The sequence below is a fragment of the Ochotona princeps genome, chromosome 8, assembly GCF_030435755.1.
Source record: "Ochotona princeps isolate mOchPri1 chromosome 8, mOchPri1.hap1, whole genome shotgun sequence".
Lineage (NCBI taxonomy): Eukaryota > Metazoa > Chordata > Mammalia > Lagomorpha > Ochotonidae > Ochotona > Ochotona princeps.
The window spans coordinates 77,696,355-77,721,799 of record NC_080839.1 but is presented as its reverse complement, the minus strand read 5'-3'; the positions used below and the strand labels follow the sequence as shown (position 1 = coordinate 77,721,799).

Genomic DNA, 25,445 nt, shown 5'->3' with positions numbered 1-25,445 from the left:
GTAAATCAAGAGTTCACGTATCTTAGGTAAGACTTGACTTCCGTGCTTCAGCAAGATGTGGAAACTTTTCCTGAAGAAATTTCTCGTTCTTTTTCTCTAAACGTTTCCTCTTTGCTGTGATGCAGGCTTGTTTCTCAATCCCCAGTCTGACAAAACGGCCCACACAAGGCATTGCAGAGCATCGTCTCCTTCTGTAGCTTTTATTAGGTACCATGGTATAGGCCACTGCTTGAACTTGGGCCAGATGATTCTTGCAAAGATGTCTCTTCTCCAGGCCCCAGGTCTAGCTTGCTCCTGACCCGTCTGAAGAACCCTTAGGGCATCTTCTCTTTCCTGGACAAGTTAATCTAATGCATCCGTGGGCTCCACTATCCTGTCTAAGCGCAATCTCTGCCACTTGCCTCCCGCCCCAGCGTCAGGCGCGTGTTCCTTTCCTTTGGGAGGACACACCAAGGTTTATGTAAATCTTCATCGCTTTTGTTCCTTAACTGCTGACAGGTCCATGCAGCACCACATTTCACTTTTTCTTCTCCCCAGTTCCTTGGGTCATCAAAACATTCTTCCAGTCCTTTCCTTGCACATGTAGTATGAAATAATCAACAATGGTTAAGGGATGCCACATTTTGTATAGTCACAGGCAACAAACCAAGGGAAAACCAGTGGCTAGCAGCGGTTTGAGGGATTACTAACGCCCTGGGAGAAAGGACTCAGGCAAACCAATGGTGCCAACTGTCTGGCTGCACTTCCAAAACATTTCTAGAAGGTGTGAGCCAGTCTGTAGAGACCAAAAGTTCAGCTGTGGCTGCCTGAGGCTTGGGGAGCGGAGCGGGAGACATAGCTAACAGGATGAAGCCTGGGTGGGAGGGGGAGGAATGTCATTTGCAAGGGCAGTTCCCAACTCAGAACGGCAGATCTGACACTTGTGGGTCACTTTACACCTCACCCAAGCTGCTCAGTCTCTGAAACAATACACTCACAGGGCTCCCCTGAGCTCCCCTGAGTCCAGCGGGCCCTCACAGAGCCCCTGGGCAACTCTCCTCTCGCTGGTAATAGCTACGCACCACAGCCTGTGGACTAGCAGCTATGCAATGAACACAGGTGTGGGTACTAAGCGTCTACACTGCCTCTGTCCACAAAGCACAGCATCTTAGTGAAAACCTCCAGCCCCAAGCTTCGCCCAGAGACGCCCAGGAATCCCATCAGTATGTGACTTGGGGGACACGAGGTGCCTCACCGACCCAACCTCCTCAGTTGCAGGAAGTAGCTAAGACCACATCCTCTCCCAGGACTCACACAGGCCATGCCCCGGGAGTTGCTCTAGGTTGCCGATCCTCAACTCTGTAACCCAAATTGGGATTAGTGCATGGAGCTTCAGACACCTGTTCATGTGCCCAAGACCAGAAACGTCTCACACGCATCTACAACCTCATGACCAAGAGGAAGCTCCCGAACCTCCCACCCACAGCTTATCCCTAAGTTCACCCTTCCTGGGAAGTGTCCCCACAAATTCAGCTGTTAACCCAAGAGCCTGGTAGACATGCTAACTCCTCCTGTCCCATCTTTTAAAAATATTTAGTTATTTTTTTTCTTCTATTTGAAAGGCAGAGTGACAGAGAAAGAAACAGATCTTCCATGCTGCTAGTTCACTCCCCAAAAGTGCACAAAAGCCAGGGCTGGGCCAGGCCAAAGCCAGGAGTCTGGAACTCCAGCCAGGTCTCCCACACAGGTGGCAAGGCCTGAGCCACCACCAGCTGCCTCCCTGGATTTGGAGCAGGGTAGCTGGGACTCAAACTTGCACTCCTACATGGAATGCAGGTGTCACAGGAAGCAGCCTAACTCACTTTGCTGCAACACTTTGTCATGCCTTCTATATGGCATCCACCCTCCAATTCCTCCTGCTCTGTCTCCACAGCACAGCCCCAAGCCTACCCACGCTCCACCCACCCCCACCACAGCTGCCATTCCTGGCCTGGGCAGTGGCTCCTATGGGTCCCTCTGTCCCTCTTGTCCCTGCCAAGTCTCACTGCACAGTGGCCTGGCATGTCATCAGCTGAATGAGCACTTCCTGTTAAACGCATGCAAGCTCCATTCTGCCGGACCCGCGGTGCCACACCAGCAAACAGCACATGGCCAAAAACCCACACTCTCTTCCTGCAGCTATTCAAGCACACTCCGCATGGCAATTCTCAGGCACAGTACCTGACCTCTAAACTGTGCATGGTACTTCCAGAAGTTCACGGGAAACAGAATAAACATGAATCTATTTTGAAGCAATTATTTTGAAATCCTTACACAGTCCTTTCCTAATATTCACCTCCCACAGTGGCAAACGGATGGCAAGAGACCAACACAGACTCTCCATGACTTCCATCATATCACGTCACTTACATCAAGTATGCTGAGCACAGAGCCATGTGTGCCAGTCCCGACCAACTCCCGCCAGCAGTGCCCGCTCCGGGGTGGAGAGCTGCAGATGGAACACCATCTATAAATACCAAACAGGGTCACCAGCTCCAAGGTACAGGAATGCTCAACAACCCCGCACAGCTAATAGCAAAGATCACCAGCATCAGGTGGACACAGGCTGCACTAACAAACCACAAACAGCCAAGCCCGACGGCGGTGCAGGTCAGCCACACAGGAAGAGATCCCAGTCAAGTCTGAATGAATGACGACCACCCCACACAATGCTCTCACCCTTGTATTTCTATAACCAAAGCCGCAAAGACACAACTTGTCTGCTGTGACTTACACACAACACCATGGACACACGCGGGGACAGGTCTCATGCCCACATCACCTGACATCTCCCAGAGAGCTGGCACCGATGAACAACCAGAGACATAAACTGACAGAGAGGAGAAAGACAGAGATAGAATCTTCCATTTGTTGGTCCACTCCCCAAGTGGCTGCCAACTGCTGGAGCTGAGCTGATCCAAAGCCAGGAGCTTCTCATGGGTCTCCCACACGGATGCAGGGACCAAGGATTTGGGCCATTCTCTGCTGCTTTCCCAGACCAGACTACCAGGAGGGACCTGGATGGGAAGTGAAGCAGCCAGGGCATGAACCAGTGCTCATATGGGATGCCGGCAAGTAGAGCATTAACTTGCACTGCCACCACACAGGCCCCATGATGCCATAGTCTCTTAGTATGAAAGTAAGACTTACCCCATCCCAGTTGCCAATTAAGAAATTTACACAGAAGAAGAAACGGAACTCCTGCCGCAGCCTGCTTCCTGGCCAGCTGGGCTGAAACACTGGAAGAACTCTGGTGCAGTGTGGGAACACAAACAAAGGGGCATTTATTTAAACAGCAAAAAGATGTTTTGTGAAATATCATGCATTATACCACTTCACATGCACCAAGATGTCCTAACGAAAAAGACACACAGAGTGGGCTTTGCTGATTGGGCCGCCAACATCCCATATCCAAGGGCTCACTCGCAGCCCTGCTGATGAGCCCCATGCAGACAGCAGGTGACAGCCCAAGCATGGGGGACCATGGGTGAGCTGATTCAGCACTGGCTGTTCACGGGTATTTGGAAAGAGAACAGTAAGATGGGAAATGCTGGTCTCTCTGTCTTCAAGCAAATTCAACATCAATGAAATTGTTTAGAAGACCCATATGCAACGTGAGAGAAGTCTACCACGGCATGACTGCTCCTACGAAACATCCCATCAGACCAATCCACGCAGACTGAAAACATCAGTGGCGGCCCAGGGCTGCACGAGCCAGGAAACATGACTTCCTTCGGCAACACCACGGCCCAGACAAGGCGGTGGTGGTGGCTGCACAACACACAAACTCTAACTGGACAAAGCTGTTAACATTCAGTGTGCATGTAAACATCATCAAAAATAAAATTTAAAACAATACAGTGTGTGTGACCCTGCAGGGCAATTACTGCTCTCAGCCTCCAAAGGCGCCTGTCAGGAAAGGCATGGGCAGCACCCAGCATGGGGACCCAGGCAGTTTCTGAGGCCCCTGGTGCAGCCCCAGGCTGGGAACCCCCAGCAGCTCCCCAGGCTGTGGCAGCCGAGGTCACCTGCACCCAGCTCCCCTGCCCAGGACCACGGGGCAGCTGGGGTCACCAGAGCTGCTGGCAGCTGTCCACCCGCTGCAGCAGGCTCTACCTGTGATGGGGAGAACCAGCCATGGACAAGCAGAATGGGGGTGAGCTGGCAGGAGGAGAGAGACCGGAGGAGAGTACGCTAGGAGCATCACAGGCAGTGAAGAAAGCGGCAAGCAATCCACTTTCAGAGCACTTTTTAAAAAGATTTATTTTTATCTGAAGGAGTTAGAAAGAGAGACAGAGAATCTTCCATCAGCTGGTTCACTCCCCCAAAAAGGCTGCTACCAGTCTGAAGCCAGGAGCTTCTTCCAAGTCTCCCACACGGGAGAAGGGAACCAAGGGCTGGACCATCCTTCTAAGCTTTCCTGGGCCATAAGCAGGAGCTGGATCAGAAGTGGAGCAGTCAGGACTCGAACCAGCACCCATACGGGATGCCAGCACAACAGGTGGGGGCTTAACACACTATGCCATGGTACCAGCTCATCAGGAGACTCTTAATATGTTACTTCACCTCATCAGGAGACTCTTAATATGTTACTCCACCATCCCCACATTCCAGGTGAGCTTTCTAACAATCTAGCCCCCCCAAAAAAAGCCTTCCATTATTAGTGTAAACACTTCCTTTTTTACAGACACATTTACAGCATACTAAAATTTTGTCTTAGAGGTAGTTAAGATTACAAGGCAAGGCTTAGAAAAAGCTGTAGCCATTTCATTTAAAAACGTTTCTCATTCATTCACAAAGCATCGCCCTTAGGATCCATTAGCGGGTTCAGGGTGATGGCTCAGTGATTCAATCCTCGCCTTGCACGTGTCAGGATCCCATAAGGATGCGGGTTCACGTTCCGGCTGCTCCACTTCCCATCCAGCTCCCTGCTGGTGGCCTGGGAAAGCAGTAGAGGATGGTCTAAAGCCTTGGGACCTTGCACGTAAGTGGGAGACCCGGAAGAGGCTCCTGGCTTCAGGTTGGCTCAGTTCCAGCCACTGAGGCTACTTGGGGAGTGAACCAGCGGACAGATCTTCCTTTTTGTCCCTTCTCTCTGCCTTTTCAATAAAAATAAACAAATCTTTCTTTAAAAAAAACCTGTTTGAGGGTAAATCCGAGTGACAGTCAAAGCATTCATTCAACAGAGGCCTTGCAGGCCCTGGCCAGCCCGAGTGGTCACAGCCTCAGTCCCTCGTGGCTTTCAGAGAGCACTCATCACCTGCGACTCATCAGCTCCACCCTCAGGGACAGGGCACATGCTCAGGCATCGGCCCTTAACACCTGCGAGTGGGCGGGCCTGGGGCACAATGGTCAGCTGCCACCCGCGAGGATGCACACATCCCCAATGCCGGGTGCTCAAGCCCCAGCTCCACTTCCAATACGGCTTCCTGCTAAGGTACATGCCAGGAGGCAGCAGGTGACAAACAGGTGGTAGACCCAGACTCAGTTCCACTTCTAACTTCAACCCAGGTCACCCTGGAATGCCCACGTCCCATTTAATAGCGCCTGGTTAGAGCTTGGCTCTGCTTCTAACCCAGCTTCCTGCTAACACACACCCTGGGAGGCAGCAGCAGATGACCGTTCAGGCACTCGGGACCCTGCCACCCCCAGGGGAGACCTGCAGAGTTCCAGGCTTCGCCTCGCCCCAGATCTGGATGATACAGGCATTTGGGGAATGAACCAATCAGTGGATGGAAGATCTCTGACTGTATGTGTCTTCTTCATCTGCTTTTCAAATAAGATAAAAATATTTTAAGATATAGAATCTAACATAAACAGCAGCCTCAGGTTCACAGTACATCACTAAACAGTGATGGGCGCCTGCTCTCTGCCAGGTCCCAGGCCCCAGGCACACTCAGTGCCAGAAGGGGCTCCGCATCCACGGAGCTGCAGTCACTAACAACACACAAGCTAACGACTGCCTGTCTGGTTAGGGAGCCCAAGGCTGAGGCTCAGCCTGGGGAGCAGGGGAGAGCGGGGAAAGCGTGTGAGAACACAGCCACCATGCAAGCACCTGATTGGCGGGAATGCCCAGCGAGAGCCGGGACTGGGAGTGTATCCCACACACTGTCGGGCGCACAGCAGTGTGGGGCCCAAGAGAGCGGGGCCAGGCAGGCACACAGCTCTGAGCAAGGTCACAGCACACCACGACCTGCACGGAGGGCTATCTCCACTTCCTTTATAGCTCGGCCACTTCAAAAAGTTAAGGGCTGGTGGAAAGGGACAGTAAGTTTATTATAGTGCCCAAATTCTAAGTGATTCCTTTCTGTGTTAGATCTCCCTCCACACTAAGCAAGCCAGGATGAGAAACACGCCTGCAATAAGCACTTGACAGCAAACACTAGGGGAATTTTAAACATGATGGTGATATTCTACAAGTGCTCTTAAGTACCTAGTGGATTTGCTTTTAAAAAAACAAAAACTGGGCCCGGCAGCATGGCCTAGTGGCTAAAGTCCTCACCTTGAATGCCCCGGGATCCCATATGGGCGCCGGTTCTAATCCCGGCAGCTCCACTTCCCATCCAGCTCCCTGCTTGTGGCCTGGGAAAGCAGTCGAGGACAGCCCAATGCATTGGGACACTGCACCCGTGTGGGAGACCCGGAAGAGGTTCCAGGTTCCCGGCATCGGATCGGCACGCATCGGCCTGTTGCAGCTCACTTGGGGAGTGAGTCATCAGACGGAAGATCTTCTTCTCTGTCTCTCCTCCTCTGTGTATATCTGGCTGTAATAAAATGAATAAATCTTAAAAAAAAAAAAAACTTCTAACAGAATGCCAAGTGGGCTGGAAGCTTGAAACTTAATTTGGCATTATCTTATGAAATTAAACACATTATCAGAGGCAGGCATTTGGTCTCATGGGTAAGGACCAGGTAGCATGCCTGCATCCCGTACCAGAACGCCGGGGTGTAGGTTCAGCCGCGGAGGCCAGTGTCCTGCCCCGACTGTGGCTGGGAGGAGGCGGCCAAGGCTCAGGTGGCCAGATCCCCGACCCCTGCCTGGGAGTCGCGGCTTCGGCTGTGGCTCCCAGCCTCTGCCTCCCCTGTCTACCCTCAGCACTGCCCTGGGCAGTAGACCATTATCATCATAAACCTGCAGCTAATGCGAACATTTAGCAAATGCCGCCAGAGGTAGCAGGCAGGAGAAGGCTAGAGACAAGAGGAATCTACTTCTCGCACCCAATGGGAGCTGCCTGTGTGGGGAGACGCTCTCCACTTGGGACAATCTGTGTCAAGGGCAGCGGGACCAACAACAGGCAGCTGCTGGGGGGGGAGGTGGGGGAAGGTGACCACACGGACACAGCCACCGTCCAGGGCCCAGGGGACCCACCCTGCAAGAACCACTCAAAGCCTGAGACCCAGGAACCGCTCCAAGGCAGCAGTGTGAGAAACAGGGCAGCGCAGCAGAATCCAGGGCAAACAAGCAACCGCCTCGACGGCAGAGAAACTCTACCGCAGCAGTAACTTGTAAACCAGTCGTTCCCCATTTTGTTTCAGGCTCCAGGCATCCTCCTCCCTGAGGAAAGAAACAGGCCCAGGCACCCAGCACACCCCTGAGAGCACGTGCTGCAGAACCCAGACAGCAAGGAACTTCAACAAAAGAGAGCCACACTTAAACCACGCCACAGCCACGCCACAGAGCGGCATGCAGGCTCCGAAGAGTAATTCAATAAAATCGAAATGATGGCAAATGCTAGGTAAGAATGGAGGATAAAAACTTTCTGCTCAATATGAACCCAACTTTGTTTAAATATATACACACAGTCCTGGAAAAAGGGTAAAACAAAAATCATCTCTGGATAGAAGGATAACAGATGACTTTTAGGCACCTTATTAAGTATTCACACCAGAGACGCATGACTTCCCAAACTGGGTAAGGAATAATGCACCCCGAACCCCATTATGAGAACCCAAAGGGAACGCAGGATGAGCAGTGTCGCGAATCAGCCCCCGAAAGCAGGAGCACAGGGCTCACCTCTACTCCCGCCTCAGCCACAGCCTGGCTCGCCTCAGCCTGGCTCACCTCGGCCACTCAGCCCACAGTGGTCCCTCTACTTTGCTCTGGGTTTGGTCAGATGGTCAGTGGTCAGATGGCCTGCTCAGAAGGTCATGTGCAGCACCCCACATCTGTGATCATTTAATAACCTATTTAGCAGAATAACATCGATGAAACACATCTTGTGTTCACATGTATTTAGTCTAGCTTCTAAATATAAGCAAGCATTCCACATTTAACTTTGAATAAGCATCCTTCATATCCTTTCCTATGTTAATATTTTTCAGTTACAATACGAACACATTTATCACAGCAGTAAATGCTGTAAGTGATGAGTATGAAAACTGTTGCTAAGGATACAGAGGAGTCTATTTGAGCATGTAGAGTTTATATGGTTTAGGGAGCTGTATTTTAAGTCGGTAAGATTGGATTATTCCATAATACTCTTAGCTTTGGCGTGTGTAGGTGTAGATGCGCCCATTTCTCAAAGGGTACAGGGCTATGGCTTGGTCCCCTGGGAGGTGGTGGGCCATGGTGGGTGGTCCACAGCTCACTGGAAGCATGTGCTGGGGAGAGCGGCTCTCCCAGGAGGGGGTGACAAAAGCCAAGAGACACCCAGCTTCCTGGGTTGACAGGCACTGCTTCCTCCACAAATCTGATCTGAGCTTAAATGGTCAAAACTCCATCCTGTCAAGTTAGTTGTCTCTAGTGCTTCAATGTAATCATGAAAAGCTAATAGCAGACTTTAGACAATAGCAGTTGACTTTTCTTTGAGAGGCAGACAACCAGACAAGCAGAGGTCCCCAGTCCCCTAGGTCACTACCCAGGACTCCCCGAAGGGGAACCTCCTGAGCCGAGCCAGGCTGCACCAGGAGCTGGGCACTCCAGCCAGGGATGCCCCGTGAGCGGCAGGGACCCAACCACTTGACCTATCACTGCTGCCTCCCAGGACGCACGCTGGCAGGAGCTGGAGTGCAGGCGCGCCGAGCAGCAGCCTCAGCGTAGACTCCACATGCCTGGCCCAGTCCAAGCTCTCTTTCAAAATCAGGTAGGTTGCTAATACCAAAGTAACCTTTCAAGAATTATATTTGATTTTAGTTACTTCACTTCTTTTTTAATGAAAAGGTTCTATTTGTGAATTTTAGGCACATCTTGTGAGAACCAAGTAAAAGCAAAGCCATCTCAGCTTCACAAGGAGAAAAAAGCCTGAAACTCATTCACTCAAAATAATAACCATAATGAAACCTACATAACAAAAATATGTTAAGGAGCAACAACAACAACAACAAAAATGCTAACACTGGAGTATCCAGAATAAACTGCTCTCATTCACAAAACCCGAAGTCAACAGCCTTAGCAGGGATGGTGCTGAGCACAGCCCCCAGCATCTGGAAATCGACCAGACATAAAGCTGGGCAGCGGTGATGAGGGCACTCCGGTGAGCACTTTCTGGGGTTGCCAACAAGGAAGCCTCCGCACTGTGCCAGGACAGCCTTCAGCTTGAGCCCCACATGGACTTGAACGTCTGCCATCAGCCATGTGCTCAAACACGTGATTCTGAAGAACCCCTCTCAAGGCATAGCCTCTGACAAGACTTTGCAGCATTTCAGGTGTCTTCCAGTTGTGGGCAGCCAGGCGACTGTGACAAGCCCAGTGGGATCTGGGCACGCCCGATGGCTTCCATCACTCTCCGGGGATGACTTGGGAGAGCCTACCTCAGCATCTTCCTACCTTTTGTAACTCACAGAGGCAGAGATAACAACTCTTCAAACAATCCTAAGAACACTGCTGAATTCCTGCGAGGCCAGCGCTGGGGAACAAACGTACCCCGTGAGCCCCAGAAACGCTCGCCCTCACAGAGGACTCGGTGCTGATGCCCAGCCTACGGAAGGTGACCTTCTGTGGTCAGCCACGTGAGAGACAAGATGACACTGTTACCTGGAAGCAAACCACAAAGAAACCGGCTCACTCAGACCACCCCAGGATTATTCCAGAAGGTTTGCAAATAGAGGTAACTCCCAGGAAGGGGCAGAGTCTGCACCATTAGTGCTGATGGCCAACCCAAAGACCCCACAGGAAACTTAATTCACACACAGAGGCAGAGTGCAGAGAAGTTACGAGGCCAGGATCGGCTTACTCCAGGGTGTTCCGGCACCAGGGCACACTGACCAAAGACTAGGTGACTGCAGGTAAGGGAAGCTCCAGGGGCCGCCAGAGCGCCACCAAGTGGCTGCACCGCAGCTGAAGCCAGTCACGAGAACCCAACACAAGACGCATGACTGGTTTTCCTTTTTTTTTTTATTAATTATTTTGCATTATGTGACAGTTTCATAGGCTCTGGGAATCCCCCCACCCCTCCCCCTCCCCTCCCCCCTGGTGGATTCCTCCACCTTGATGCAGTATTACAGTTCAAATTCAATCAAGATTCTTTCCTTGCAAACATATACCAAGCATAGAGTCCAGCTACTTATTGTCCAGATGGGTTGAACAGTTTCTTGGGGAGACCATTTCTGGTCTGAAGTTAGAGCTGGTAGAATATCATCACAGTCAATTAAGAGTCCTAATATAACATCAACAGCAATTTGCAATATTATGGAATTGACATGGTTTTCAATTAGCTAAAACTAAGTCACCCTACCCTGTCTGCTCCTCCCTCTGAGCGTGGAAATTGGTAAGTACTGACGGGCAGGCTTGCCCCTCAGCGCCTGGACACCGCTTCCACACCCAGAAGTGCGCTTTGTTCTGGGAAGCCTGGGAAAAGCCTGGGAAAATCCTTCAAGGTTTTAGCTCACACACTGCCTTGCCCTAAGCAGTCCAAGCCAGACATGCATTTGCTCTCCCCAGATGAGGCCTGAGTGTGCTGCCCGCTTCTCCCACTGGTCATAGTTCCCAGCGGCCCCCCAGCCTGCCCCAAGCCTTCTCACACAGTCCTGAGCAGGTGACAAAGCTCTCATCAGAGTGATGTGAGTGCAAGCACTGTGCGAGCCAAACAGGACCCCAAGGCTGTCCCACTAGAAACCCACAGGCTGGTTTAATAACAAGTGCTACTGCGGCCAGCAATTCCCCTGCAGGCTGGCGCTGCAGGCATGGCCCTAAGTGAACCAGGTTCTACCACACAGGCATGCCAGGGGTCTAGAGACCAGTCTAGGCCACACGGACATGGAGAACCCCAGGACCAGCCTGGGCGACACAGATGCACTGGGGTCCCACGAAGGGACAGTCTTTGTATGACCAGGGAGAGCATAACTCCCCACAGACATGGACTATTTAATTCAAAACCGCTCAGAAATAGAAACTTGCATCATCACTAGGTCACTGAGTCACGGCTGGGACCCTGCTGAGCCAACTGCGGCACGGCCATCTCTGACACTCACCCACACGCCTGCCCACTGGGAACGAGGGGCAGAAGCAGCTCTTCCTTGCTTATCTTCCTATTTGTCCCAGACCTAAGAAATACCCTGGCCTAGCTAGGAAAAGCCACTATTCCTACTAGGACAGGAAGTGAACTGAGCAGTGCTGGCTCATGGACCCACTGGTTTGCACGAAATCTTGTATTGGGAGGGGTTCTGATAGAGGAGCCTAGGCAACTCCTCTGGCAGGACACAGACCTGCAGATAAGCACAAGAAGCATGGAAGGAAACAGCCAAGAGGTCATGGAAAGAGTCCTACTGGCATACATTTGGCATGGGCTGGGGGCAGACCAGGCTGAACTAGTTCATGTCATCCACTGGCAAATTTGAGTACCAGAACAGAGTGTGGGTCGAGCCAGGTTCGGTCGTGACAAAAGCAGTACACAACACGAAATGTCAAGGTGAGGTTGCCTGTGCCAGATGTGACTGCAGTACCCTATTGGCACACGTGAGAACCAGGAAGGGAGGGAGCAGAACCGGCAGGGGAATAAGGGGTGGTTCCCTTGCTGAACAGCTACTCCCACTGGAGAGTGTGAGCTAGGATGGGAATAGACCAGACTGGACAGGGCTACAGCAACTGTGTGCCTCATGTAGACCAGACCAGGGAAAAACCAGGCTGGGCTGAGTGTTCCTACTGGTGCAATCTACAATTAGAGTGGGTGAGGGTTGTTGGGGCTTAACCACAGCATCAGCTGACAGAAGCTGGCACTGGGGGCCAGTTCAGTCAAATTAAACCACAGAACCACCTGAAGAGCGCAGAATGTGGAAGTGGCCTGGAAGGGAAATAGGGGACATCCCCCTCTTGGGTTACCACCCGCCACGGAAGGGCGCGAAAACTAGGATGGGGGGTGGGCTGGCTAGACAGAGTGACACCCAGCATCATCCATGAAGGCTGGATAGTTAAATTGGATAGATGGGACAAGGTCTTGATAGCCATTAATATGTATGAGAGCAGAAGGAGATAAGTGTCAGACTGGACTAGTCTGCTACACATACTGGCGGGCCAGGGTGGAGGGCGGGCCTGGTTGCAGTTACTGTGGGTCGCTCTGACTAGGCTGGGCTGCAGCCCCCACTGGTTTACGCAAGGGCCCAGTATGTGACGGTCAGAACCGAGCTGGACAGCAAACACCCATTGGTTCCAGTGGAAAACAGGGTTGAGGCGGAACCAACCCAGCAACTGCAACCACCAGCTGATGGGGGCGATGGACTGTGCCGGGCCCTGTGCTTGTTGGTGCATACGGGAATCTGGTCTGGGAACAAATCACACAAAGTTTCTTCTGAGATCCTCCCAATCGAGCTTTCAGTCTCTGAACGCTAAACATCAAAAGACATAGGACAGAACAAATCAATCAACCACCTCAGCCATATGTTGGCAATGAAAAGACGGGGCAACAGGTGACTATAGGATGGACTATATCAATCAGTGGATTTTCCAATGACCGCATTGTGCCTGGAGTGGTGAGAGTGGCAGCAATACAGTTCTGTGGAACTATCATAACCACTCTGCCGGCTCTACCTTCAGACCAGAGATGGTCTCCCCAAGAAACTGATGAGCTTTTCTGGACAATAAGATGCTGGACTTTTGCCTGGTAGATGCATGCAATGAAAGAATCTCAACTGAATTTGATCTGTAGTGATGCAACAAGGTGGAGGAATACACCACGGGGCGGGGGGGGGGGAGAGAATCGCAGGGCCTATAAAACCATGCCACATAATGCAATGTAATCCAAAAAAAAAAAAAAAAAAACAGAAAAATGTAATACAGCAACAAGGTGGAGGAATCCACCATGGGGGGAGGGTGCGGGGAGGGGTTGGGGCATCCCCAGAGCCTATGAAACGGTGTCACATAATGCAATGTAATTAAAATAAAAAAAATTAAAAATTAAAAATAAATAAAATTAAAAAAAAGAAATACCCTGGCCTATACCATGCACCACTCTCTACAGACAAGTGGGTCGAGCCGCTCCTATCCTGGCCACCAAAGCTCATTTTCAACTGTTCCCTGGGGACTAGAGCCCACCGACATCCCTTCTGTAGAACGTATCCCACAGTCAGCAACACCCACTGTGGACACATGCTCTGAAGGATGCCAAAGGTTGCTCTCTACGCAGCAACAACTATGTAGGCTGCTTGACGGTGGACTCCAGACAAGGGCCTGATTCAGACCCAGCCCTCCTTCTCTGAGCATGCAGGACACGTGGCTCCCCTCGGCCCATGTGCCCAGTCCTGCTAACACAGTTTGCCGTGAAACATGAAGACAGCCAACTCACCTCTGACCCATGCTGCTGACCTGGCAACAGCCATGAGCTCATACCACATTCTCATTTTCCAAGAGGGGCAACCCCTTGATTATACACTGGCCACTCTGGAGTTAGTGACAAATTAAGGGAAAATAAAATCAACAGAAAACCAACCACCATCCAAGAACGACCGCCCTTGGAACTATCTCAAAACAATCCCAAGGTGCTTCCGTCCTGGCCACACCCAGTGGGAGCTTTCCAAGTCCAGTCAAGCGCTTCCCACCACACTCCACATTTGTGAGCTACCTCATCAACCACATCACAGGCCTGCAACACCAAACCCAGAGTTGAGGCCTACACCTTCTTAGAACACCATATTTCTCCATTAGCTTACATTTCCAACACCTTAAAAAAAAAGTCTTCAGAAATGAATCCTGCTAACCCACATCAAAAACCATACCTTACAGTTTGACGACACTCAGACACCGCACTCCTGAGGCCTATGTTGGAATCTCCATGCAAACCAGCAGGGATGGAAACTGGCTGTTCTCAGGCCAAGGTTCTCCTTCTGCGAGTGGCTTACAAGAACAAAGATGACACAGAACAGGAAATGCACAGGGACTCGACCTGTTGTGACACTCAGGATGCTCCCACCACTCCCCACTCAGCCCTCTCCCACCACTCCCCACTCAGCCCTCTCCCTGCATCCTCTTGGCTTGACCACCCACCAAGACCTCGGTCACTTCTATTCCTGGAACAGGGCTCATAGGCTCAACAGCTGCCCCGAGCTGGGATTAGCCAAGGCACATGAACCAACAGAGTACACTGTGGCCTCACCCCCAACTCCACAGCATGCACAGCTGCCCGAGACACAACATTCTGGCCCCAAGCCAGTGTCTACTCTAGAAAACCGAGAACGCAGTGGCAGGTGAGAGGGTTGTGAGAGAGGCTTAACTTCACTCCTGGTTAGCCAGATTCACTTGTTTTAAACCTTACACTTCACCAAAGAGCCTCAGGGTGTAGACCAATCACTCACATCTACGCTACATTCACAAAAAAAAACAAAAAAAATAAAATGGTAAAATAAAACCCCGCACGCTCACTGTCACTGGGTATTAACTTCCAAGATCAACTCCATGATGGGGTCCCATTCTGATTGCACTTGTTGGAAACATACATGGGCCAGATTAAGGGAGAACTCGCCCAACGAGAGCCTGTCAGCACACCCGGGACTTTCGAGCAGTTCTGAAACAGGTGGTTCCGTAAGAGGCAGAGCCCTCCTCTCCCCTCACCAAGGTTAGGCGTCACCAGATGAATGGCTGTCATGGACGCACTGTGGTTTGACCTAGAATTTCGCTGCAGAAAGAAAACTAGAGCCAGAATTCTAATGGTTTGTATGAGCAACAAGCTATTTCAGCATGCGAGCAGGTGAACAACTTAAACACACCTAAAATTACATATTATTTGTAACTCTGACTTTCCACAAACACTTGGTATGTAAAGTTTGTGTGGGATTATGGGTTAGAACACAAAGCATGATGCATCTCTGTCCAAAGCCTGCACAGGAGTGCGGCAGGCTGGAACAGCCCAGTGGGGCAGGCTGGGACAGCCCAGGACTTCCCGGCCAGCAGCCCAGCTGGCTGGGCCCCTGCCTCAGCCGAGCTCACCTCACTCCCCAAAGAGCTGCCCTGGGAGCCCCCACTGAGGATGCACTTGCCAGTGGCCACAAGCCAAGCACCCCCGGGACCGGGTGGGTCGGCTGGCAGCCCTGGGTGGCAGCGGAGGCCTTCTGGAGGATCTCAAGCCCTTTGTCACAATCAAGGACAAGGTCACACTGCAGTTTCTCTCCTCTGGAGTTTCCGCCGAGGATGCCTCCCGTTTACCCGCCCGTAACCATGCAGCTGTTTACATTCTTCAATCCCCCATGCCACCCCCAACAGGCTTCACGGCTCTGCCTGTCTGAAGGCAGTGCACAGTGGGCATGGGGCTCACACCGAGTCCTGCCTCACACGGCCCTGCAGTGCTGCCCAGGGACCAGAGGACCCATGAGGACATTAACCCGCTCAGGCTGCCCAGCTGCTGAGACCCCTCCGTCACCCCCGGGGCAGTCACTGAGACCCCTGCTCCTGCAGGGCCCTAACCGTTCTGGGCCTTCCGGCTGCTCAGCCTGGTGCCTTCTAGCCCAGGAGAACAGGGTCAAGGGGAGGGGCACGCATGGGAGGAGACCCTGGAAGCAGTCAGCAAGGCCCATCGAGGCCTCAGCTCCCAGAACAGGGCAGCCAGGCTGTGCCAAGCCCGGAGGTTGGTCCTCAGAAGCACCCACCTAGCACGTGGTGTGGCACAAATGCTCGCACCTCACCCATGAGGACATGCGGACTGCGCAGACACTCCCCTGCCCAGCATACACAGTGGACAGAGGACAGCCAGACTGCAGAACGCCAAGCCCTCACCACACTGGTCCTGTGTGCTCCAAGCACATGGAGGGGGCCCTGCGTGTGGGAAGAAGCTCACAGCCTGGCAGGGAGCCTGGGGACACAAATCAAGGGGCAGGGCAGAGTCACTGCAGGGGAGGGCTCAGGGCAGGGGAGCGTGGGAAGGACTGCCCTGGACCACCACCTCCCAGGGTCAGGAGAAGTTCCAGGACAAGCCCAGTGACCCCAGGACAGACCTGGCTGAGCGTGGACCTCTGCTTTGAGCCAGGATCAGCGTGGAGGAGTCGGAGGACTCGCTGCTGTCTTTCAGCCCTCGTTGCTAGACTACGTGCCAGCCATGTTAGATGTCCCGCCTGGGAACTAAGAGCCAGCTTTGCCTGCCTGGAATGCTCAGGGCTGAGTACTCCTGGGTACAAGCCTGTGAGCTCTGCCAGTAAAGGGGAATGACAGCACACAGCTGCAGGCAGAGGCCAAGCAAGAGCTCCTTAAAAATGCAGATTCCCTGGCACCCACTGAAGCCTGAGGAGACTGCAAATGGGCATTTTGCTGGGAATACCAAGTGACTTCCGACCACACTTTGACAAGTGCCGCAGCAGGCCACAGAGAAGCCATCACAAGCCCCGACAAAGGACTGAACACGCAGCCCATCTCCAGGTCAGCCACCAGCTCTGGCTATCCGCCTGAGCCAGACGGACCACATCGGCAGTGGTTCAAGGAGCTAAGCTGCCACCTGCGACAACAGCAGCCCATGTGCAGTGCCAGGTGTAGGCCCAGCTGTTTCACTTCATACACAGCTTCCTGCCGCTGCACCTGGGAGGGCAGAGGATGGCCCAGGGACTTGGGCCCTCGCGCTCATGTGGGAGACCCCGATGGCATGGTTCGGCCTGGGCCGGCCAAGGCTGTGGTGGTGATTTGGGTAGCGGATAGGCATATGGAACCAATCTCTCTCTATTCCCTCCCCATCTCGCTCTGCCTTTTAGATAAACAAATCCTTTTTTTTTTAATGAATGAATCGAAATCAGGAAAATGGAAACAGCAAGATGCAATAATTGTTTCAAAAAGTTGAAGGCTGAGAAGATGGCAAGAATGTCTATTCAGGAGTGGGATAAGTTCCTGAGTGTCCATCATGCCCTGTGGTAACCACACTGTCAAGTGTCCCTCCAGACCCACGGCCTACTCCACTCCAGGCCCCCATACAGCCATACAGCAGCTTGCTCTCTGCGGGAGAGCTCGGCAGCAGAGAGGGGCAGAGCGCCTGGCTCACAGCACAGAGGCCGAGCCCCTCCAAGGCAGGCATGGCTCCCCCTTGCTGCTCAGCCGCCATCAGGGCTCTGCCCCCTCCAGGCCCTGCAGGTTCACGTGGAACTCCACTGCTGTTTGCTGGCTCCTGAGACCTGCCCACATCTTCGCCAACAGTCTCCTTAGTTAACTAGTTCAGTCCGTCTCCTTCCTGAGCCCTGAGGCAAATGCAACACGGGGCACAGCGTGAATGCCAGACAGTGCCAAAGCCAGGCTCCAGGGGCTCCCAGTAGGAGCCCTGAGAAGGCAGTCTGCAGGTGCACTGGGGCAGAGCGTGAATGCCAGACAGTGCCAAAGCCAGGTTCCAGGGGCTCCGAGTAGGAGCCCTGAGAAGGCAGTCTGCAGGTGCACTGGACACAGGCTGGCAGGTTACAGAACCATCGCTGGCACTGCTCTGATCTCCCAATCCCTGACACTACCTCTCCACCCACCAGGCCTCCTGACCCCTTCCACAAAACACACACAGCCAGGAAGTCAGGATTTCCATGGGCCCTGCCGGATCGTCCCACCCACTCAAGGCAGGTGCAGGGACCACACGGGCAGGGAGGCCTGAAACGCAGGAAGAGACAGGCAGGAGCCAGAAAAACCACTTCCAGCTCCAAATTCAATGCTAGATTTTCATCTCAGTTTAATCACCGTGTGGGCAGAGCACGGAACCTGGGCCCTGCATTTCCCATCCTAAAAAGGAAGCCCTAAAAATTAAAAATGGAATATCTATAGGAACAGATGTTAACTCCTCAGAATAAAAAAGTAAATTCCAAATAGTTTGTCACTGGCAAAGAAAAAGGGACGGTGCTATGAAGAGCCAGATTATGTCAAGAGAAAAAAAATGTATTTGACAGGCAGAGCAACAGAGGGAGGGAGACGGAGAGAGCTCTCCCATCCACTCTTCCACTGCCCCGGATGGCCACAACAGCCAGCGCTGGACCAGACCGAAACCAGGAGCCTGGAGCGTCTTCCAGGTCTCCCATGTGGGCAAGCAGGACCCATGCACCCAGGCCATCTGCTGCTGCTTTTCCAAGCACATTAGCAGGGATCCAGATCGGAAGCGGAGCAGCAGGGACTCAAACCAGCACTCTGATATGGGATGCTGGCAGTGCAAGTGCCATGGCATGCCACCAGAAGATGTGTCTTACACTTCCAAGCAACATGCCATGGATGCCAGTTACCACCACTATGATTCCACAGTGACTTAAAGACACAGGGACTTAAAGACACCATTCTTTGGCAAAGAGCTCAAGTCCAGCAGCCTCACTCCAAGCCTGGGCGTGCCATCCCCCCGGCTTCACTGCCCACAACGCCAAGCGGCTGAGAGGAAGCCAGGCCTAGGGAAGCCCAGGGAGGCTGCCAACTCCATACCAGGTGGTACCTGCGCCAAATCAGGCAGAGAGGCAGCGTTGGCACTCTCCTGAAAACTCCCGCAGGAGGTGTCAGTCTGCCTCCCTCCCCCACGTCTTCATGCCATGTTCCCTTCAACTTTTCTACTTCCTGAATAGATCACACACATACACGGCCTCCCGACTGTTAAGCCTTCATGAGTGAGGGAACACGCGAACACGGGTGGCTTCTATAAAACACAGGCTCGGGGGTCCAGGCCCTGGGGGACTCCCTGATGCAGAGACAGGCACACAGCAAACTGCACCTGCGGTGCAGGAGCCTCCCTTCCTGGCAGAAGTGATGCTCACTTGCGCCCAGAGTGAAAGTAGACCAGAGAGCCCAGGAGTGAAACAGCCAATGTCCTGAGCTTGCGGCTACACAGGGCCACCCGCCACACCCTGCTCCCTCGTCTTGCCACCTCCTCCAAGTCACTGTCTTCAGAAGGTTAAGCGCCGAGAATGTCACTTATGCCTTCATCTACAAAGTGGGAATCACAGCTCAGACCTGCAGGAGGAAGGAGAGAAGGAGTGTTTGACACTGCCAGTGAGGGAGGAGGGTCACAGAGTGAATCAGCAATGCCCCCCAACACACACACACACACACACTGCCTGCTTCTCACCTATCCCAAACCCAGGAGCCTCCATGGTCCTCCCCAGTGGCCAGCCCAGTCCCAATAGCTCCACAAAGACCCCTGCCCAGGGCCAAGGCCGCTGAGCGACTCCTGTCCAGCTGGTCTTCTGCCAGGCGTGCCACCACAGACACAAAGTCCCTTGGGAAACACGCTCCTCGCCTGAGCGCTCCCAGCCCCACAGGAAATGTGGCAAGAGGAGGAAGACGCCACAGCAGCCTACCTGTGACTCAGGCTTAGGGGAGTGTAACGCACCCGAAAATACAGTCTGCTGAGATTGGCAAAAAATAAGCGGATCTGGGACACTGCATTCATTCTCTCATTTCACTTTGCAACTCTCCGTGAGTGTTAACACTCCATGAGATCAGCATCAACCACTGTCTACTGTCTTCCACCCAGCACGCCTGGTCTCCGCTCCACTGTGCACTCTCACCCCTAGCCCATCCTTGTGGTCCCCAGCACCTCCTGAGCATCCCCCTGGAAGCCACGGCACCCAGGAGGCAGGGCCTGGAGCGTGATCCCCAGACGCAGGAGACAGCCTAGCTGAGCCTCACGTAACCTGAGCACGGAGAGTTTACATCTTCACTGAAAAGTCTAGGCCTCCTGAATAAACACTCAGGCCACCTCCAGGTCACAGAGGCATCCTCTGTCAAGATGCAACCAGCCAGGAATCTAGGGCAAGATCTCTGCTTCTTTTCTTCCCGGTGGCCTCAGCAAACACTTGGTTCTTCCCCTGCTGGCAGGCCCTATGCCCAGCACTCCGGGATGCCATTGGTTCTTCCCTGCTGGCAAGCCCTACGCCCAGCACGCCCAGCACTCCGGGATGCCACGCCAGCCAGGGACTCTGGGTGGGCAGGACCTGCCTGCAGTCAGAAAGCTCCTTTATGACCCTAAAAGTCACCAGCAAAGGACCGTTTTCCTAGTGTCCTCAACCTTCAGCAGTTAATTAGCACATGCCGAATTAACAGACTAACAAGTTGTATTTTTATCCTCCTGATTTATGCGCTTCCTGTTGAATCACACTATTTGATTACAACCAATTCTGAACACTTTTTCTCAACTTGGCCTGGATTATCTACATGTTAAAAAAATAATAACCATTCTGTTCAATTTAGAAATAATGGTTAACAAGATTTTTTTTTCTCATTTAATTCAACAATGCACTTTAGCTTTAAATTTAAAAAAAAAAAATTAAAAGCCATGGTGGTACCTCGAAGGAGAAACCTATAGTCACTGGGCAATGTTAAGACTCCTGTGATGGGAACCCAACATTCTTAGGACAAAAGACAACTGGGAACTACAGTCGCCTCTACAGAGCCCACCACGCACACCGACAGCAGTCCCAAGAGAAGAAAGGCCGTTCCAGGCACCAAATCAAGACCCGCGTCCAACAGATTAAAAAAAAAAAAAAAAACAGGAAAGGAACTTTCTCAAATCTTGTCAACTCCCCTTGATTCTATTTCAGTTCTGAAAGCAACCTACCTCTGCATGGTGGAGGCATTCACAAGCGTTCGTTTGTATCAAACTTCTTCCCAAAATTGTTAAGCCTCACAAAAATTACAAGGTCTCTGCTCAAGAATGAGAACATGTCAGCACAGCGGGGAGGGAGGGGCAGGGAAGACAGCATGGGAGAGAGGAGGCCGGAATGGACCCTGCACCTGCCCTGAGAGGAACCGCCAAGCAGGGCCCACCTGCTGCCTGGGGATGCCACTCGGGATGCCCCTCGGCGTGGGACTGGCGAGAAGCGCCCCCAGGGCTGGACAATAACCAACAGAAGAATAACCAACAGAGCAATAACCAACAGAGGAAACGATTGTCTGCAAACGCACGTGTGGTACACATTGTAGCGAGGGAGTCCACGGTGCTCTGCTGTGTCCCCCAACTCCCCCGCCAGCCACGGGAGCAACCCGCAGACAGGGACCAAACCAGGGCGCTGGGCAGGGGAATAAGGCTCCGACACAACCAGACCCCTCCAACTGAAAAGAACAACGCGCAGAACAAGCGCACAGCCAGGTCAGGAAGAGTGTGGGAGAAGCCCCCGCACCCCAAGACCTCATTCCCAACTAAACTCAGAGCGAGAGCAGAAGCTCTTGGAGAGGGCGGCCCCCCACGGACCGGGCACCCAGGACGCGATTACAGGCAGAAGAACCAGCAGAGTCTGGGCTGGAGCCGGGATCCGCCTGGACCCCATTACCAACTTCCCCCGAGGCCACTCTCACCGCACGAGACTCCCAAAGTTTCTCCGCCAAGTGAAAATGGCGCTGCTCGCCCCATCCCGAGGCGGTGGGGCCTCTCTCCGTAATCCCGAGCCCTCCGAGCAACCGAAGGCGGTCAGGCCTCGGCCGGACACTACCGGCCCCGGGCGCTGTCCACCGCTGCAAGCGGGCAGTGGCTGCGGTGGCTGCCCCCACCGGCGACGCCGCAACAACTTTCTCAGCCCGGAATCCAGGGACCAAGAACTCACTCCGACTTCCACAACCTCTGCCTCCGCCCCCGGGCTCCGGCCCCTCGGACACCTTCCCTCCTGCCCGGTGCCGTCTCCAGGGCATCTCGCGCGCCGGGCTCCGCACCGCCTCCGCGCCCCGTCCAGGTGCCGGGCAGCGGCGCGCCACGGCCCTGGCGGTCCCCGAGCACCCGGGCGCCGCCGGGGCAGGGACCGGCGCATCCTCCCGCACGTCGGGGCGCGCCTCCCCGCCGCGGACCGCGCCGGCCACGCGCCCCGACCCAGCGGCGGCAGGCCGGGCCGGCGGGGGCTGCAGGCGGGCACCGGGAACGGCGCGGCGGGCTCGGCGACGCCCGGCCCCCGCCCCCACCCTCGCGGCCGCCAGGCAGACGGGGGGCGCGCGCGGCCAGCGGTACCTGGTCGATGGGCAGCTGCATGGCGTTACTGAGCGGCTGCAGCAGGGTGGAGCCCGTGGTGCTGGTGGTGGCCATGGCCGGGCCTCGCGCTGCGCCCGGCGACGCGACGACCGGGATGGGGATGCCGCGGCGCGCCCGCCCCTCGGCCGCCCGCGGTCGGAGCGCCGTGCCGGGAGGACCGGGGAGGGGCCGGGGGCGGTGCCCGTGCCGCCCCGCCCCCACCGCGCGCCCGCGCCGCCCCGCCCCCCGACTTCCAGCAGCTTCCAGCGCCCCCTCCCCACCTCGCGCGTTCTCGCGCCAGACGGTCCCGCGGCCCAATGGCGGCGCGGCGCCCCGACACCCGCAGCCAATCAGAGGGCGCAAGGCGCGCGGGCACCCGCCCCCCGTGCCGAGGACCCGGGCGGGGGGCCGGGGCGCGTCCCCGCGCGCGGCGGGGCTGCGGGAGTGCGCGCCCACCGCGTCCAGCCCCGGCGGCTGCGGCGGACAGGTCGGCGGCCCTGGCCCGTCCCCGAGAGCGACGGCGGCGCCACAAAGGAGCGCTGTAGGGGACCAGCGCTGGGACCAAGTTGGGGACAGAGCTGGGGGCTGGGGGCTGGGAGAAGGGGGCGGCCGAGCCTGGAAGTGGCCTCGCCGAGAAGCTCTTTGTCCTCGGGCCAGCCTCCTGAAAGCCCCCGCTGGACAGCAGCTGCGGGGTCCGGGTGCCCCGTGGGCGAGCGGCGCCGCGAGAACAGGTGTCACCTGGGCCGCGCCCCAGGGACGAGCCCCGCAGGCCCCGCCCGGCCCGGAACAAAGGCGGAGGCTCGGAGTCTAGGCCCGGCCGGGAGCGGCGCTCGGCGCGTCCCCGCGGCCAGGACGGGGACACCTGCGGGACGCCCAGCAGGTGCGCGTGTCCACCTCGGCTCCCCAGGCCCAGGGAGGCCAGGGGACGGAGGCGAGGATGTGGCAGGCGGGCGCGAGCTGGTACCCATAGTGCCACCGCGCCTCACCTTCGCCCCTAGCGCGCGAGATAGCGTCCTGATGCGATCAACCTTGCCGAGAGGCGGAGAAGCCACGGGGGAAAGTTTCCTGATTTGCCCCTGAGCTGCACAGGTTCAGGACCGACCCCTTCAAAGGAGGCATCTTCATGTCCGGCTTAGACCCACCTTTTCACGGGTGTGTACCTGAGTACAGAAAGACAGCCCAGCTAGGCACTTCCAACGAGGACTCTGGGCACCTCGGTTGTTTCTGAAATAGAAGGGGCGCGGTTAGAAAAATCAGCGCTTCCCCCAACCGTCCAACATCATTAGATTAGCTCACTGGAGCCAAAATGCTGGTTTCTGGACCCACACTGAAGAGAGGGTCGGAGAAGGGAGTGGCCAAAGCCAGCACCTCCCTCCTCCCAGGAGACTGGTTCCCAGGGGGGCCTGCAATCAATTAGGGAGCAAACTTGCTGCGGCTGCTGCCTGGGAGAGCATTTCAACCTAAGCACCTTAGGATCCATAGGATTTCCTTCCCTCGGCTTTGGGGGCGCACAGAGGACAAGGGCAGGCTGCTGCGCACACACTGGTGGGAAAACTGAAAAGGTGAGTCTGGAAGAAGTGCGCCCTCAAGTAAGCAGCAGGAAGAAGGACTCGGAACTAGAACAAATGAAGTCTACAGGAGACGTTGCCTTCGGCTGAAGGGCATGCCCAAGAGACATTTATTATCTGGCATGAGAAGGATTTTAACCAATTGGGGAAGCTTGATTGTGTCAATGACATAAAAACAGGAAAAAAAATACAGTGTAGCAACTAATAGCTTGGATTTTCTCAGCTGCCTCTGCCATTTAATGGTGCTAAGTTCTCCAGCGAGGCATGTCACCTTTCTAAGCCTTGTAAGTGTGAAAATGAGCAGTGTAGCCACACCAGCTGCACGTGCTTGAGGTTATATGAAGAGCTCAGGTTCGCTTGGTGCGTGCTAACCTAAGAGGAATCGAGCCAGCAGGGTTTGTAAAGAGGTTTCACAAAGTAAGTGGAAAAGGGAAAATTAAAAGATGCATTTGTGTTGGCACATTCTTGAAATCCATGCATAAAAATGTGTTTTCTTAACATGCATTCTCCATAAACACATACAGTCCCATTGGAAAACCTTATAAATCACACCTCCCTTCCCCCCACAGAGAGCCAGAGGTCTAACAGGAGGGGCTGGTCCAGAGTCCAGGAGGCTGAGGACTCAGGAACCACCTTCAGGGCAGGGCCCAGAGTGAGAGCCTGGAACCCGAAAGCCATGGACCTTGCATCCCATGGTTACCCCACAGAAGCAGAGAGAAGGCAGCACCAGAGGAGGACCCACTGCTGCCCTGCTGGGCTCCAGGTCCTGCTGCCCTCCTGGCCTCCGGGTCCTGGGATGAGGCCTCCTGCTGTTACCGGTCTGCATTCATCTGCACACACCCTTTCACCAGCTACAGGGGCCTGGTCAAGCTGATACATAAAAACCATTCAAGAAAGCCAATGGAATTCTGAACATGGAACTTCACTTTTTTGTGTTAAAAATACTACATCAGGGGCTGCTATCGCGATGTATCGGGCTAATCCTCCACTGTAGCATCCCATGTGGGCGCTGTTCAAATCCCGACTGCCATACGTCTAGCCTAGCTCCTAGGCCTGGGGAAGCAGTGATGGATGGCTCAGTCCTTGGGCCCCTGCACTCACGTGGGAGATCCGGCTCAGCTCAGGCCACTGTGACCCTTTGGGGCTCCTTCTCTGTCTAACTTTGCCTCTGAAATAAAAAATCAATCAATCAAAAATATTGCACCATTTTTTACTACCGCGGATGTGTATGCAAGTGTCAGAACATTCCTGTTATATTCATATACACTTTCTATTTGCCAATTGTACCCTTTTAAAAATGACCATGTTTCTGCACATTTCAAGTTAACAAGGCAGTAAAGAAGCATAAATTGGATGGAAATCTCCTACAAGCATTTGCCATGTAGACCAGAAACGCTTAAATGGAGATAAAAGGAAGCTAATTACATAAAATGCTTCATTGTTCCACCTCAGATAAGGTCCATGGTAGAAAGGCAGCTCTCCTGCTCTTAATTTTGAAAGTATCTATTGAGTGCTTGCTGTATTCCAGGAGCTGTGGGGTGTTGTAAAGAATAGGCCGTGTTTGTGGTCAGAAGAATCC

At 54.1% G+C, this 25,445-nt stretch overlaps 1 protein-coding gene and 1 pseudogene across 2 annotated transcripts in view; both read right to left on the bottom strand.

Annotated features, from left to right (window-relative positions):
• Nucleotides 1–22,549, bottom strand: part of MBOAT2 (membrane bound O-acyltransferase domain containing 2) — a 106,704-nt gene extending 84,155 nt beyond the window's left edge. The window contains exon 1 of one of the 2 annotated variants that reach the window (XM_058668303.1): nucleotides 22,299–22,549. In XM_058668303.1, coding sequence (XP_058524286.1) covers nucleotides 22,299–22,373 — 75 coding nt within the window. In that variant the 5' untranslated portion in view covers nucleotides 22,374–22,549. The remainder of the gene's footprint in view (nucleotides 1–22,298) is intronic. The other variant, XM_058668304.1, reaches the window with a different exon arrangement.
• Nucleotides 23–593, bottom strand: LOC101531802 (large ribosomal subunit protein uL29m-like; annotated as a pseudogene).
• Nucleotides 22,550–25,445: the final 2,896 nt, after the last annotated feature.